General features: G+C 42.7%; 1 protein-coding gene across 1 annotated transcript in view; it reads left to right on the top strand.

The window, feature by feature from the left end:
- LOC117403026 (kinesin-like protein KIF26B) overlaps nt 1-16,913 on the top strand; it is a 189,288-nt gene that overhangs the window by 138,718 nt on the left and 33,657 nt on the right. The window contains exons 6-7 of the mRNA XM_059023479.1: nt 11,643-11,843; nt 13,395-13,488. Of these exons, the coding sequence (XP_058879462.1) occupies nt 11,643-11,843; nt 13,395-13,488 (295 nt within the window). The remainder of the gene's footprint in view (nt 1-11,642; nt 11,844-13,394; nt 13,489-16,913) is intronic.

Genomic DNA, 16,913 nt, shown 5'->3' with positions numbered 1-16,913 from the left:
CCTAGAAAGGTTGATGCAATACTCTGTGCGTTGCAGACTGCCAGAGTGCTTCCTACAATTCCAAGTGTTGCTACTGGGTCCTTGGGTTAGAATGCCAGGCAGCAAAAATGAAATGTTTGCAAGTTTTGTCTGCCAGGGGCAATGTTGTGTTGTTATTTTAACTTGTGTCAGTATAGCAGCGTGGGTACATTCTGATGCAGTTGTAAGTTTCATAGAAGCAGCAACAAAGGAGAAATGTACTATAAAAGCAAGCACAGGAGAAAAAAAAAAAACAGCCCACTGAGAAGAACTGAGCACAGTTTTATTTTTCTTAAATACATGTTCGTCCATGGATTTTGCACAGAAAATAAAAAAAGGTGGTGACAAATACAGATGCAGTCACTTTACAGTATTTTCCATCATGCCTGTGCATGGTAACCACTCATTTTCCAGTTTCAAAACAAAATCAGGCACTTTTATGTTTTGCAGACTTGAGAATTGCATTTTTTAAAAAAAAGCTTTTATATTCAATGTGATTGGCGTTGCACTTTATAATTCATTATGGAGGGCAAAATATATATTCTCCCGATTGTGGAGCTGCCATATAAAAATGTGAGAAACGTTATCAGTGTGTCCATCTGTCTGCGGTTATTAGATAGCCTATATTGTTCTTATACAGTTCTAAGGTTTGAACATGGTTTATATCTTCTGCACTCTTAAGGATAGTTCATACACTAGTACAGGGTGGTGCGTCAGCCACGTTGAGACTCACTCATATGTGTTCGTGGGTTGCTTTGAGCTCCCTATGAGATATTCAGATACAAACAAGCCCAGTATGAAGGTAATTTGATACGAATCACATGCAAAATTTGAAATATGTGACACCGTACACGACATCGTAAGAACCTGTTAAAAACCTGTTCATTGCAAGATGATATTTCCTGACTTTTACTTTATTTTCAATTTACGCATTTTTTCAGTACCAATCAATAATAATGAGGCAGCGTCTTCGAATTGAATTAGATAACTCTTTATGCAGGCTTTTTTGTTTGCTGATCATAGCTGGGCATGAGGCTTGTTAAACTGTGTATGCCTTTAGTGCCTTGTACCATACGACAGAAATCACATGCGAGTGATAATTCAATCTCACTGTTGTTAATGATCATTTTAATTAACATTCAAACATCCATGGGAGCATAGAACACAAAATGATGCAATATGGATCACAGCATAAAAAACCCCTTCAGTCCCAGGTAGTAAAGTACAAAAGCATTAGCAAGTGCCTAATATAACATCCACTGAGGTTAATGGATCAGTGGTTTTGTTAGTTTACCAGAAAGTCCAACAGATAATATATACAATAGCAGCAGAATTATATATATATATATATATATATATATATATATATATATATATATATATATATATATATATATATTGTAACACAGCAGGGAGGGGGTTGAATTCCCCCTGCAGGAAAACATGTGCATAGGCACATTTTGAGTTTGTTTTGTTTAATTGTTTAATTGTTTTAATTGTTTTATTGTTAATCATTACCTGAAAATTGATTGAAAATTAGAGCCAGGTGCAGGGTTTATAAGGAGAGCAGTCAGTCTGCTCAGGGTGGCTGCTGAAGAGGGTAGAAGCCTGACTGTGCTGGTGTGTGGGTACAGCTGTAATTTCAAAGGGGAAAGGTAGAGTGAATCCTTTTCTGTGTGTGCTGTTCTGTTTGTTTTGTTTTTGTTACAGGTAAACAGCTTAGCTGTCCTGTCTTTTAGTTTAGGTTCCTGTTTTGTTTAGTTATTGCTCAAAGAGAGCTAGGTGTTTGTTTTGTTTATTTTGCTTTTGTATTGTTCATTAAAAATGGCGCAACCGCGCTTTCAAAAATCCATTTCTGTGTGTTGGGTCGGTGTTTTTAAAGGGGCAATGAACCGCGGTGAAGGCGATTCTTTTACTATATATATATATATATATATATATATATATATATATATATATATATATATATATATATGACGGCCACAGCTCAGACTGCCCTTGGACGTGTGGCCCTTCGAACGGCTGGCGTTCTACGACATTGTTTACCAAGTTATACTATCCTGTAGGCCTAGAGTCATATACTTAACACAATATTCTAATCAACCTCACAATTCAACACAGCCCAGCACAGTTTCTAAAGCTTCATTACAATTAAGTGTAGCGTAATTACCTTAGCAAACAAATTAACTGCAATCCACTTATTTATTTAGATGTTGATTCAACCAGCAGCATAGATTTCAGCCAGTGAGTAGGAGCACACAGTACGTGTGTCTTCAGTTACAAACTCAGACTAATTATTTGCGTTTTGAGTCTAAGTGCCAATTTATGCGCACTAAGCCAAAGAGCTAACACACACGCCCACTATTTGGAGGACAAAGGCACGCCAATCGCTGTTTACTTTACACAATATTCTAATCAACCTCACAATATGTGGTTAAGAAGTGCCATGACCATCACCATGATAAATCCAAGCGAATGAACATGCTTATGATGTGTGCCTGTGCAGCATACAGTGCAAAAGAGGAGACACAACAACACAAGAAAGGCTTTCACTGAAATGTTCCCATGGTCTCCGAGATGCTGCTGATTCTGCAAGGGCACTTACTGTACTGGCTCAGCCATGATTTCTATACAGGTACTGAGAGAATGTTTTTTGATCCGATCAAGGTTGTGAGAAAAGTATATATATTAATATGTTTTAATGTGCTAAGGCCTTTGAAATTGTGCTTTGAAGCTACTGTAATTCTAGACAATGTGGGGAAGCTATAAAACATCTAGACAATGTGGGGAAGCTATAAAAAAGGCCAACAAGATGCTCGGATATGTTGTGAGAAGTGTTGAATTTAAATCAAGGGAAGTAACTTTACAATGCATTAGTAAGACCTCACCTAGAATATTGTGTTCAGTTCTGGTCACCTTGTTACAAAAAGGACATTGCTGCTCTAGAAAGAGTGCAAAGAAGAGCAACCAGAATTATCCCGGTCTTAAAAGGCATGTCGTATGCAGACAGGCTAAAAGAATTGAATCTATTCAGTCTTGAACAAAGACGACTACGCGATGATCTGATTCAAACATTCAAAATCTTAAAAGGTGTAGACAATGTCGACCCAGGGGACTTTTTGGACCTGAAAAAAGAAACAACGACCAGGGGTCACAAATAGAGATTAGATAAAGGGGCATTCAGAACAGAAAATAGGAGGCACTTTTTTACACAGAGAATTGTGAGGGTCTGGAACCAACTCCCCAGTAATGTTGTTAAAGCTGACACCCTGGGATCCTTCAAGAAACTGCTTGATGAGATTCTGGGATCAATAAGCTATTAACAACCAAACTAGCAAGATGAGCTGAATGGTCTCCTCTCATATGTTTTAGGTGATTTTACATAGGCTAGTACTGCGTCATAGCTGCATCTCACTGCCTCTGCACCCGGAGGCACATGATCTGGACACACCCTCGCTACAACACCATCTCACTGTCTCTGCAGCCGGAGGCACATGATCTGGACACACCCTCGCTACAACACCATCTCACTGTCTCTGCACCCGGAGGCACATAATCTGGGCACACCCTCGCTACAACACCATCTCACTGTCCCTGCACCCGGAGGCACATGATCTGGACACACCCTCGCTACAACACCATCTCACTGTCTCTGCACCCGGAGGCACATGATCTGGACACACCCTCGCTACAACACCATCTCACTGTCTCTGCAGCCGGAGGCACATGACCTGGACACACCCTCACTACAACACCATCTCACTGTCTCTGCACCCGGAGGCACATGATCTGGACACACCCTCGTTACAACAACATCTCACTAACTCTGCACCCTGAGGCATATGATCTGGACACACCCTCGTTACAACACCATCTCGCTGTCTCTGTCTCCGGAGACACGTGATCTGGACAGACCCTCGTTACAACACCATCTCACCGTCTCTGCAGCCGGAGACACATTATCTGGGCACACCCTCGCTACAACACCATCTCACTGTCTCTGCAGCCGGAGGCACATGATCCAGGCACACCCTTGCTTCCAGGAGCATCTCGGTTGTAAGCTGGAATTGACTTTTAAAAATTGCCCAAAGTTAGTCCATGTTCTTGGTTTGGCAGCTCCTCAACACCGTTCAAAATGGTTCTCGTCTAGTATCCCTTTCTTCCTAAATTCAGGTTCATAATGTACAAATTTCTGTGATTTACAGTATTAACAAGAGTTAATTTTATGTGGGCATTCATACAGATATATACTTTCAGCATGGATCTTTTTAAATAATGATTTTCAATTTATTCGAGTCCTGCAAGAACCTTTATTCAATAAGTGCCTGAAGTAGAACACATGTCAAGTGCTAGTTGTAATTACAGACCTAGCTCTCTTGTAGCTACTTGAACAGGCCCTGCACAGTTACACTTTATTATAACATAACTTCAGTATAATGAGGACATCTCCCTGTTCCCACTAGTGCATTTTATAATTAGGTTTTGCAGTAATTATGTGCAGGGAGAGTAACGAACAAATTCTTATTACTTGTGTGAAAACCACGTCCTTATTAAGGGGTAGTAATAGATGCTGTAATATATTTTAACCCTTTGCGGTCCATTTATTCAGCGCCTGTCAGGCACATCAGTTCATCGCCTGATCACTCCTCAATAAATGCTATCTAAGTCATTATTTTATTACTATAACATCTCAAAAAGCTTGGTAAATGTCCACGCTTTTGTTTGAGCGCTGGTGCAGAAGCAGCTATCTTGTTTGTTTATGTCCGTGTTATGTCTGTGGTGAAGTGACTATGCATATTGCTCAGATCCGCCCCCATTTTTTTTCCGGCTTTTCTCGGCCTCTCTCGGCCATTGAAAGCTTTTCTCTGCTTTTTCTGGAGAGAAACCAACTAGGGACATGTAATGGCTTTTTGATGATGTAGGACAGGGTCCGACATTGGACCGGAAAGAAACATTTTTAATGTTGGACCTGGTCCAACATAGGACCGCAAATGGTAACAAATCGCATTAAATACAAAGAATTGGCAATTGAGGAAAACTGTGTTTATCACCTGTGTGTAACCTCTGGAGGTTTCAGCCTCGTGCTCCTCTGGAGGTCTCAGCTCCTGTGGAGGTCTCAGCCTTGTGCTCCTCTGAAGGTCTCAGCCTTGCGCTCCTCTGGAGGTCTCAGCCTTGTGCTCCTCTAGAGCTCGGTCTCATCCTTGTGCTCCTCTGGAGCTCTCAGCTCCTCTGGAGGTATCAGCCTCGTGCTCCTCTAGAGGTCTCAGCCTTGTGCTCCTCTGGAGGTCTCAGCCTTGTGCTCCTCTGGAGGTCTCGTCCTTGTGTTCCTCTGGAGCTCTCAGCTCCTCTGGAGGTCTCAGCATTGTGCTCCTCTGGAGGTCTCAGCATTGTGCTCCTCTGGAGGTCTCAGCCTTGTGCTCCTCTGGAGCTCTCAGCTCCTCTGGAGCTCTCAGCTCCTCTGGAGGGCTCAGCCTTGTGCTCCTCTGGAGCTCTCAGCTCCTCTGGAGGTCTCAGCCTTGTGCTTCTCTGGAGGTCTCAGCCTTGCACTCCTCTGGAGGTCTCAGCTCCTCTGGAGGTATCAGCCTTGTGCTCCTCTGGAGGTATCAGTCTTGTGCTCCTCTGGAGGTCTCAGCTCCTCTGGAGGTATCAGCCTTGCGCTCCTCTGGAGGTCTCAGCTCCTCTGGAGGTCTCAGCTCCTCTGGAGATATCAGCCTTGTGCTTCTCTGGAGGTCTCAGCTCCTCTGGAGGTCTCAGCCTTGTGCTCCTCTGGAGGTCTCAGCCTTGTGCTCCTCTGCAGGTCTCAGCCTTGCGCTCCTCTGGAGGTCTCAGCCTTGTGCTCCTCTGGAGCTCGGTCTCGTCCTTGTGCTCCTCTGGAGCTCTCAGCTCCTCTGGAGGTCTCAGCATTGTGCTGCACTGGAGGTCTCAGCCTTGCTCTTCTCTGGAGGTCTCAGCATTGTGCTACACTGGAGGTCTCAGCCTTGCTCTTCTCTGGAGGTCACAGACTTGCTGTCCTCTGGAGGTCTCAGCCTTGCTCTTCTCTGGAGGTCTCAGCATTGCTCTTCTCTGGAGGTTTCAGCATTGTGCTACACTGGAGGTCTCTGCCTTGCTCTCCTCTGGAGGTCAGACTTGCTCTCCTCTGGAGGTCTCAGCCTTGCTCTTCTCTGGAGGTCAGCCTTGCTCTTCTCTGGAGGTCAGCCTTGCTCTCCTCTGCAGGTCTCAGCCTTGCGCTCCTCTGAAGGTCTGTGCTCCTCTGGAGGTCTCAGTCTTGTATTCCTCTGGAGCTCGGTCTCAGCCTTGCGCTGCACTGGAGGTCTCAGCCTTGTGCTCCTCTGGAGGTCTCAGCCTTGCGCTCCTCTGGAGCGCTCAGCTTTTTTGGAAGTCTCAGCCTTGTGCTCCTCTGGAGCGCTCAGCTTTTTTGGAAGTCTCAGCCATGTGCTCCTCTGGAGCTCTCAGCTTTTTTGGAAGTCTCAGCCTTGCTCTCCTCTGGAGCTCTCAGCTTTTTTGGAAGTCTCAGCCTTGCGCTCCTCTGGATGTCACAGCTCCTCTGGAGGTCTCTGCCTTGCTCTTCTCTGGAGGTCTCAGCCTTGCTCTTCTCTGGAGGTCTCAGCCTTGCTCTTCTCTGGAGGTCACAGCCTTGCTCTCCTCTGGAGGTCAGCCTCCAGAGGACGTATCCACATTTATTGTTTGGATGAAAGAAGTACAGTAACACTTGAATTACATTGAGACCTCTGTGATCTACTATTTTAAGTACCATTTTAAGGTATAGATTTGTTTTATTGTTTTGGTGGATGACAGGGAGGATGTGATATACTATACAGGGCATCATGGTGATTGAAGACAGGGAGGATGTGATATACTATACAGGGAATTGTGGGGATTGAAGACAGGGAGGATGTGATATACTATACAGGGCATCGTGGGGATTGAAGTTCTGCGCTGTCGAGGAGATGACATAATCAAAAGGAATAGAAAAAAATATGCATTATAAAAATAGCCAAAAAATAACCAAACCACCAAAGACTACATTAACCCGCTAGATGCCTTCAAAACAAGCCAAATTTGGCTGGAAAAATGCCAATCTGGCAGCACTGACTGGGGAGTAGCCTACAAGTCGCACGCGAGACGCATGCATTACCTATTAAATGTTACCTCAAGCTCAACTTACAAATAAAATGTGAATTTGTATAATTTGTTTTAGAAAAATCTATATTTTAATAGGCATTCCGGATTTAGGACTACACCACTGCATATGAGACCTGCACAGAAATTAACTGATAATGTTTATTAGAGAATGTACAAGGGCTGACTGCTGGAAGCCTGTGACAAATTATTCTGACTGAAGTGAGGGCTCCTGGCGTAAAAGGGCTGACACTGCTGGAAGCCTGCAACGAATTATTTTGACTGAAGTGAGGGCTGCTGGCAGTCAGTCTGAGTGGCCTTGTTAATCAGTAACTGGTATATTCTAACCAGTTTAATTACAAGGGATTAGTGCACATGGAAGCTTAAAATAAAAGAACAATGGCACACAGGAAATGAGGCATGAAAAGCCAATTTCCTTCCCTAAAATTTGGCATTTGATTTATCTTGTCTAATTAGGCGTGTGCTATTTAATGCCATGCACTGCTGAAACTGTAACAACAAGCCCCAGTAATTAATAGCTCATAAAAGCCTTTTCGGACTGTTTCAGTAGGGAAAAGAGTCCCAGTTGAACTTGAATATGAAAAGGCTGCTGCTGAAAGGACTGGCATGGTGGCTGATCGTGGAAACCCTGGAGTCACAGGTTTGAATTGATTTGGTGCACTGGGGATCCACACCGGCTGCCTGACCCAGCTGTACTGAGGTGAACAGGGCTACTTAGTGAGGAGCCAATATCTGTTCTGTAATGTCTTTCTAAACGATCGTCTGGGAACAGTTCACAATAAGGACCTACATTCCTAACTAATTTGGGCTGAATACCACAGGAATAACTCCAGAATATCTTCTGCACTTCCTCTGAGCCCTGAGGTACATAATGACTTCAGCCCTGCTAATTCATGTGGATTTAATTACTCGTACCCATTCTATGGTCCTTTGTAACAAGTGATGCTGCTCACATGTATACGGCATTTATTCATTCATGAATCAACGCTTCTCACAAACCCCTGGTAGGCGAATAAGAGAGAATGAATTACTAAAGAATAAACAGTGAATTCAAGAGGAACGGATGGAGGGGAAAGAGGAGCTGAAATGTTTTTAAATCATGATGAATTAACAGGGCTGAATTGAAAACGAATTAGCTCAGGATCAGAGGAAGTACAGAGGTTATTCTGGTGTTATTCCTGTGGGATTCAGTCCGAATTCATCATTTCACCAGTGTGCTGCATTCAAACGCAAAGAGAAAAATCTTAAACAAATAACTGATGTCAGAGCAAAACAAGAACAACACTGGGAATTACAGGAAAGACATGGCTGCCCATTTGTGAGTGGGAACAGTGCTGTGATGTGGGTCAGAGAGAGGCAGCTGTTTACTTGTCAAACTAGTGAGTCTGTGCAGAGCACCGCTTCTTCAGTCAGTTGTACTTCATTGCCTTTGATCTAGAATTTTAATCACGTAACACGTAAAACCAGAGGACAAGAAAAAACAGAGGACAAGAAAACCAGAGGACGAGAAAAACCAGATGAGGAAAACCAGAGGACGAGAAAAACCAGACGAGGAAAACCAGAGGACGAGAAAAACCAGAGGACGAGAAAAACCAAAGCTCAAGAAAACCAGATGAGGAAACCAGAGGACGAGAAAAACCAGAGGACGAGAAAAACCAGACAAGGAAAACCCGAGGACGAGAAGAACCAGAGGACAAGGAAAACCAGATAAGAAAAACCAGAGGACGAGAAAAACCAGAGGACAAGAAAACCAGATGAGGAAAACCAGAGGACGAGAAAAACCAGACGAGGAAAACCAGAGGACGAGAAAAACCAGATGAGGAAAACCCGAGGACGAGAAGAACCAGAGGACAAGGAAAACCAGATAAGAAAAACCAGAGGACGAGAAAAACCAGAGGACAAGAAAACCAGATGAGGAAAACCAGAGGACGAGAAAAACCAGACGAGGAAAACCAGAGGACGAGAAAAACCAAAGCTCAAGAAAACCAGATGAGGAAACCAGAGGACGAGAAAAACCAGAGGATGAGAAAAAACAGAGGATGAGAAAAACCAGACAAGGAAAACCCGAGGACGAGAAGAACCAGAGGACAAGGAAAACCAGATAAGAAAAACCAGAGGACGAGAAAAACCAGAGGACAAGCAAAACCAGAGGACGAGAAAAACCAGATGAAGAAAACAGAGGACGAAAAAAACCAGAGGACGAGGAAAACCAGAGGATGAGAAAAACCAGAGGATGAGAAAAACCAGAGGATGAGAAAAACCAGACAAGGAAAACCCGAGGACGAGAAGAACCAGAGGACAAGGAAAACCAGATAAGAAAAACCAGAGGACGAGAAAAACCAGAGGACGAGAAAAACCAGAGGACAAGGAAAACCAGATAAGAAAAACCAGAGGACGAGAAAAACCAGAGGACGAGAAAAACCAGAGGACGAGAAAAACCAGATGAGGAAAACAGAGGACGAAGAAAACCAGAGGACGAGGAAAACCAGAGGATGAGAAAAACCAGAGGATGAGAAAAACCAGAGGATGAGAAAAACCAGACAAGGAAAACCTGAGGACGAGAAGAACCAGAGGACAAGGAAAACCAGATAAGAAAAACCAGAGGACGAGAAAAACCAGAGGACAAGCAAAACCAGAGGACGAGAAAAACCAGATGAAGAAAACAGAGGACGAAGAAAACCAGAGGACGCGGAAAACCAGAGGATGAGAAAAACCAGAGGATGAGAAAAACCAGAGGATGAGAAAAACCAGACAAGGAAAACCTGAGGACGAGAAGAACCAGAGGACAAGGAAAACCAGATAAGAAAAACCAGAGGACGAGAAAAACCAGAGGACAAGAAAACCAGAGGACGAGAAAAACCAGAGGATGAGAAAAACCAGAGGATGAGAAAAACCAGACAAGGAAAACCCGAGGACGAGAAGAACCAGAGGACAAGGAAAACCAGAAGATGAGAAAAACCAGACGAGGAAAACCAGAGGACAAGAAAAACCAGAGGATGAGAAAAACCAGAGGACGAGGAAAACCAGACGAGGAAAACCAGAGGACAAGAAAAACCAGGGGATGAGAAAAAACAGATGAGAAAAACCAGAGGACAAGGAAAACCAGACGAGGAAAACCAGAGGACGAGAAAAACCAGAGGATGAGAAAAACCAGAGGATGAGAAAAACCAGAGGACGAGAAAAACCAGAGGACGAGGAAAACCAGACGAGGAAACCAGAGGACGAGAAAAACCAGACAAGAAAAAACAGAGGATGTGCTCAAATTAACCAACTCAGATGCAGTGAAAATAGCAAAAGCAGATTAAGTATCACTCTCATACAAGCGGTAAAGAGGTTGTAACCAAGGTTTAAAAATAAATAAAAAATAATAATTCCTTCCAACATTCTCACAAGTCCCGTATTGTTTTGCTGTTGATCATTTTTTCCTGGTAATAGGACTGCGCTCCAGAAACCACACAGGGGTCTGGTTACCTACAGCACAGGAAGTCAGTCATGGACCTGTGGCAGATTAAATGGGCTGCACTACAATCAAAGTAAAAATAAAGACTGGAAAGCGAAAAAGATAGCAAAACCAAATGTGGTTATATTCTAATGAGGGGTAAGAAAAACAAATTGTGAAGCTTTGGTTATCACCCCTTCAAAATCACTGTGAACAGCCAGTGGGAACGTACAGTAGATCAATCAATCAATCTTTATTTTATATAGCAGTGTGGGCAGCAGTGTGGAGTAGTGGTTAGGGCTCTGGACTCCTGACCAGCGGGTTGTGGGTTCAATCCCCGGTGGGGACACTGCTGCTGTACCCTTGAGCAAGGTACTTTACCTAGATTGCTCCAGTAAAAACCCAACTGTATAAATGGGTAATTGTATGTAAAAATAATGTGATATCTTGTAAGTCGCCCTGGATAAGGGCGTCTACTAAGAAATAAATAATAATAATAATATAGCGCCTTTCATAGTAGACCACCATCACAAAGCGCTTTACAAGATGCAGTAACAAGAAAATCCACAATACTTTAAATACAGATAAATGCATAATACATGATATACAGTAACAAAAACAATGCATAATACATTAAATACAGTGGAAAGTGCATCATACATGATAGTAGCGTAATACATGAAACAGTAGCAGCAACACAGCAGCTAATAGCAGATATCAGGCTTAAGGAGCATGGAAAGCAAGAGAGAACAGGTGGGTCTTGAGAGTTGATTTAAAGCGAGATGACAGTGAGACTACCCAGTGGGGCAGCAGTGTAGAGTCGTGGTTAGGGCTTTGGACTCTTGACCGGAGGGTCGTGGGTTCAATCCCAAGTGGAGGACACTGCTGCTGTACCCTTGAGCAAGGTACTTTACTTTACCTAGATTGCTCCAGTAAAAACCCAACTGTATAAATGGGTAATTGTATGTAAAAATAATGTGATATCTTGTAACAATTGTAAGTCGCAGCTGTGGATACTGCTAGTATAACATTGTCTTCCTTCCAGGTGAAAGTCATGCTGCGAATATGCCCAGCCCCAGCAGGGGTCACTTCAGAGTCCAGTTCCTTCTTGAAAGTCGACCCCCGTAAAAAGCAGATCACCCTGTTTGACCCAGCCACCAACGGCCCCCAGAATACTACACGGGGCAGCCAGGTGCCACCGAAGATGTTCGCCTTTGATGCTGTCTTCCCACATGATGCCTCGCAGGTTAGTGAAAGGGGTGCACATGTCACATTATTACTCTAGATGTCTCGCAGGTTAGTGAAAGGGGTGCACATGTCACATTATTACTCTGTGATGCCTCGCAGGTTAGTGAAAGGGGTGCACATGTAACATTATTACTCTGTGATGCCTCGCAGGTTAGTGAAAGGGGTGCACATGTCACATTATTACTCTGTGATGTCTCGCAGGTTAGTGAAAGGGGTGCACATGTCACATTATTACTCTAGATGTCTCGCAGGTTAGTGAAAGGGGTGCACATGTCACATTATTACTCTAGATGTCTCGCAGGTGATGCCTCCCACATGTCACTCCAAAGAAAGGGCATTGGATTGGGCACAACTTAAAAGAGGTACTACAGAACCCCCTTTATCTGAACTGCCCATGTATCTGAACTGGAGAATTCTCCACAACATGTATCCACTGCTATTAAAGTAATAGGAAATAAACTCCCCTTTGGCTTTATCTGAGCACTTGCACATACAACCTTCTTATGACAACGGAGCACTCTATCCAGGAGCACGGACCACTAATATTCAAGGATATGCTTCAAATAAAATGCACACATCCAAAAGCATACCTAGATTACGAAGTAGTGAGTCCCCATGGTAACGCACCCCCTACAGGTAGTATGTAACCATTGTAGGATCAGGTTCCTGTATCATACACCTGTGTGTCGATCTACTGTATGTGTTTTTAGTGAATGTATGTATCTGTCTTCATACCTGTCTACCTTTCTGTCTGTCTGTCTGTCTGTCTGTCTGTCTGTCTGTCTGTCTGTCTGTCTGTCTGTCTGTCTGTCTGTCTGTCTAGTTAAAGTTCTAGTGGTCTGTCTTTCTGTGTGTCTGTCCAGCTAACTGCAAATCCAACATAAGGTAGGACAGTTATGCATCATTTCTGTTTGTTTCTCCTTATTCTGTTTGTTTCTCCATATTGCGTAGTTCAGGAATATTGAAGTGAAGTATAGCATCAAGCTTGAATAAATACACATATTAAAATCTTTGAATGTTACAGTATCTATACTGAATGCTAAAATAATGCAACCCTTAAATCCTGTGTTTGTGGTAGTGAGGGAGGGGTTCCTGAAGGAGTTTAATATACACAATCCCGTGTGGTAGCGAGGGAGGGGTTCCTGAAGGAGTTCAATATACACAATTCCATGTGGTAGTGAGGGAGGGGTTCCTGAAGGAGTTTAATATACACAATCCCGTGTGATAGCGAGGGAGGGGTTCCTGAAGGAGTTTAATATACACAATCCCATGTTTGTGGGAGCGAGGGAGGGGTTCCTGAAGGAGTTTAATATACACAATCCCATGTTTTTGGTAGCGAGGGAGGGGTTCCTGAAGGAGTTTAATATACATGTTCTACTGAGGACACCCAGCCTTCCCATAGGCTCCCAGCGTTGGAGACCAATCCATATCCCAGGATAACTGCAGCACAGAGCCTGTGCCTTCCTGCGCCCCCTGCAGGTAAGAGGCTCCTGTGGTTCTCTTGTCTGTGCCCATTCATCACAGTAACCTCTCCTGTGTCTCCGGACAGGCTGAAGTGAGCGCCGGCACGGTGGCGGAGGTCATCCAGTCAGTGGCGGACGGTGCGGACGGCTGTGTGTTCTGCTTCGGACACACCAAGCTCGGTCAGTGCAGTTTTTCACGGGACACACTGGTCAGCCTGGCCTCTCCACAGACTTCTTAACAGGGCCAGTTAGTCATTAGTCATGTTAATAGATAGGTGGAGGAAGGCTTGTTTGTATTACACACACACACACACATACACAGCTATGGCCAAAAGTTGCATTACCTAGAATTTCAGGATTGAGATATAATTTTAAAAAAGTAACATTATTTTGCAGGTTTTATTCAACTTTATGAAGCAAAATTAGTTAATTTATTTGGGAGATGCAAAACATTTGGCCATATATATATATATATATATATATATATATATATATATATATATATATATATATATATATATATATATGTATATATTACATGGATGAAGGCTATATTTGCATCCTGAGCCATTTGAAAAAAAGGCATAATAGCACAGTAGTAATGTCAAAATGTCATAATTCCTCTAGAGGAAAATATACTTGAACCTTGACCCATTCAACTCCTCGAGACCATCACTTACAATTCGAACACAAAATGTCACTAGGCAACACCCACAGTACAGAAACGTTCATTAATGATCAACAAAATGAGAAAACGTAATAAAAAAACAAAATTTAATGTCAAGCTGGTACATTCGTATCTCAGAGAAACTGGAGAGCAACGGGAAATTTAAGACATTCCTGTCAATGACTTTAAAGATTTCAATCACTCGGTAACACCCACAAACGGTCATAGTTTATGATGTCACATAAACGCTGGATGGAATTATTTTCCTGTAACTCACTGAAGCTCATCTATATATATATATATATATATATATATATATATATATATATATATATATATATATATATATATATATATATATATACAGTGCCTATAGAAAGTCTACACCCCCTTGAACTTTTTTCACATTTTGTTGTGTCAGTGCCTTAGAGTTTCATGCATTTAAATGAGGATTTGTTTCCACTTATCTACACACCATACTCCACACTGTTAAGGGGAAAAAAGTTTTTATTGAGAAAAAAATTATATATTAAAAATAAAAAAACTGAAAAATTATAATTGGATAGGTCTCTACCAACTTTGCACACCTAGATTTGGCAATATTTGACCATTCTTCTTTACAAAACTGTTCAAGCTCTGTCAAGTTCGTTGGGGAGCGTTGATGGACAGCAGTCTCCAAGTCATGCCACAAAGTTTCGATTGGATTTAGGTCAGGGCTCTGACTGGGCCACTCAAGGACATTTACCTTTTTGTTCCTTAGCCACTCCAGTGTAGCTTTGGCTGTGTGCTTTGGGTCATTGTCATGCTGAAAGGTGAACTTCCATCCCAGTTTTAGCTTTCTTGCAGAGGGCAGCAGATTTTCCTCAATGACTTCTCTGTACTTTGCTCCATTCATTTTCCCTTCTATCCTGACAAGTACCCCAGTCCCTGCCGATGAGAAACATCCCCATAACATGATGCTGCCACCACCATGCTTCACAGTAGGGATGGTGTTCTTTGGGTTATGCGCTGTGTTGGGTTTGCACCAAACATAACGCTTTGCATTTAGGCCAAAAAGTTCCATTTTAGTTTCATCAGACCACAAAACTTTTTGCCACATGGCTATAGAATCTCCTGAGTCTTTTTTTGCATACTTTAAACGGGATTCAAGGTGGGCTTTCTTGAGTAATGGCTTCCTTCTTGCCACCCTACCATACAGGCCAGATTTGTAGAGTTCTTGGGATATTGTTGTCACATGCACACTCTGACCAGTCTTGGCCATAAAAGCCTGTAGCTCTTGCAAAGTTGCCATTGGCCTCTTGGTAGCCTCTGATCAGTTTGGAGGGATGGCCTGATCTAGGCAGGGTCTTGGTGGTGCCATACACCTTCCACTTCTTAATAATTGTCTTGACCGTGCTCCAAGGGATATTCAAGGCCTTTGATATTTTTTTATACCCATCCCCTGATCTGTGCCTTTCAACAACTTTGTCCCAGAGTTCTTTTGAAAGCGCCTTGGTGATCATGGTTGAGTCTTTGTTTGAAATGCACTACCCAGCAGTGGGAACCTACAGGAACTTCTGAATTTATCCTGAAATCATGTGAATCACTACAATTTACCACAGGTGGAGGCAACTTAACTTGGTGTGTGATTCTGAAGGTGATTGGTTACACCTGAGCTAATTTAGGATTGCTATTACAAGGGGGGTGGACACTTATCCAACCAAGCTATTTCAGTTTTTATTTTTAATTAATTTTCTACAAATTTCTAGAATATTTTTTTCACTTGGAAGTTGTGAAAAGAAATCTATTTTAATACATTTTAATTCCAGGCCATAAGGCAACAAAAGGTGACAATTTTGAAAGGGGGTGTAGACTTTCTATAGGCATACTTTTTCTTATAATCACTAGTTGCTCACAAATAATCTCTCAGCTACAGTCCTATCCAGTTCACAAAACTGCCCTTCAAAAACAGGGCAGCAGACATCACAGGGCCGACACACACAAACTGTGGGTAAAACTTCAAACAGAGTGAACACGCAGCTTAAATAGCCATTACCGGACCAGTCCTTTGTAGCTGTTAAACCTAAACTATGATTAATGAAAATGCTAAACCACTAAAGCTGAATGTACAAAGAAAATCAATAAAGTGCAAGTATATAATATTACCCAACAGCCGTAATGGATTTGTGAAGAAAACACAAGGCAGTAATTCACTCCTGTGGTTCATCCACATTGCCTCATCTGAACTCCTCGATTGAATTACTGCCCTGTTTGTGGTGCTCAGCCAGCCATTATACTGTATTGTTTTTGTAATGGTTTCAATGATAATAAAGGCACTCTCTCCCACCGCTGCTCAATGTGTGTCAGTGAGCTTGGAGAGCAGCAGGCACTCCCAAGGGTGCTGTCCCTGCATGAACGATGATGTCATACTTCAGAGTAATCCAGGGACAAGGCGGGTGCTGCATCAGCATGCAGTCCATACAATTACTGTCCTGCAATGGGAGACTGGGAAGATGAATAGGGCGATTTCTATAGGGCCTCTATTTGTTAGAAATTTAGCCCTGTTAACAAATGATCTTAATTAATAAAACTGCCTATATATAGAAAGCAAGTACCAGAAGAGAAATTACCTTTATATATATATATGTTAAAAACCAAGAAATAAAAAGGTTATCTGCGCAAGTGGGATTGTCATTGATTACTGGTCTGTTTTACAACAATGTATCTTATAGAGTTCACTTTTCTAGTTTCCTTACAAACCCTACTGCAGCAGCTGAGGCAGCTTCCTGAAACAGATGCCCCCCACAGCTTATGAGAGCAATATGCTGATCACACCTTGTCCATCTCCCTCCAGAACACATGGGAAAATATATGGGAAAATAAAACGCCACATACAGCACCAAGATTAGTTGCTTAATAATGTAATTATTTTATCCAGTACCTGTAACCAGGGTAGCTA

The sequence above is a fragment of the Acipenser ruthenus genome, chromosome 5 (assembly GCF_902713425.1).
Source record: "Acipenser ruthenus chromosome 5, fAciRut3.2 maternal haplotype, whole genome shotgun sequence".
NCBI lineage: Eukaryota > Metazoa > Chordata > Actinopteri > Acipenseriformes > Acipenseridae > Acipenser > Acipenser ruthenus.
Note: the sequence above shows the minus strand (reverse complement) of the source record. Positions and strands in the feature narration are given on the sequence as shown.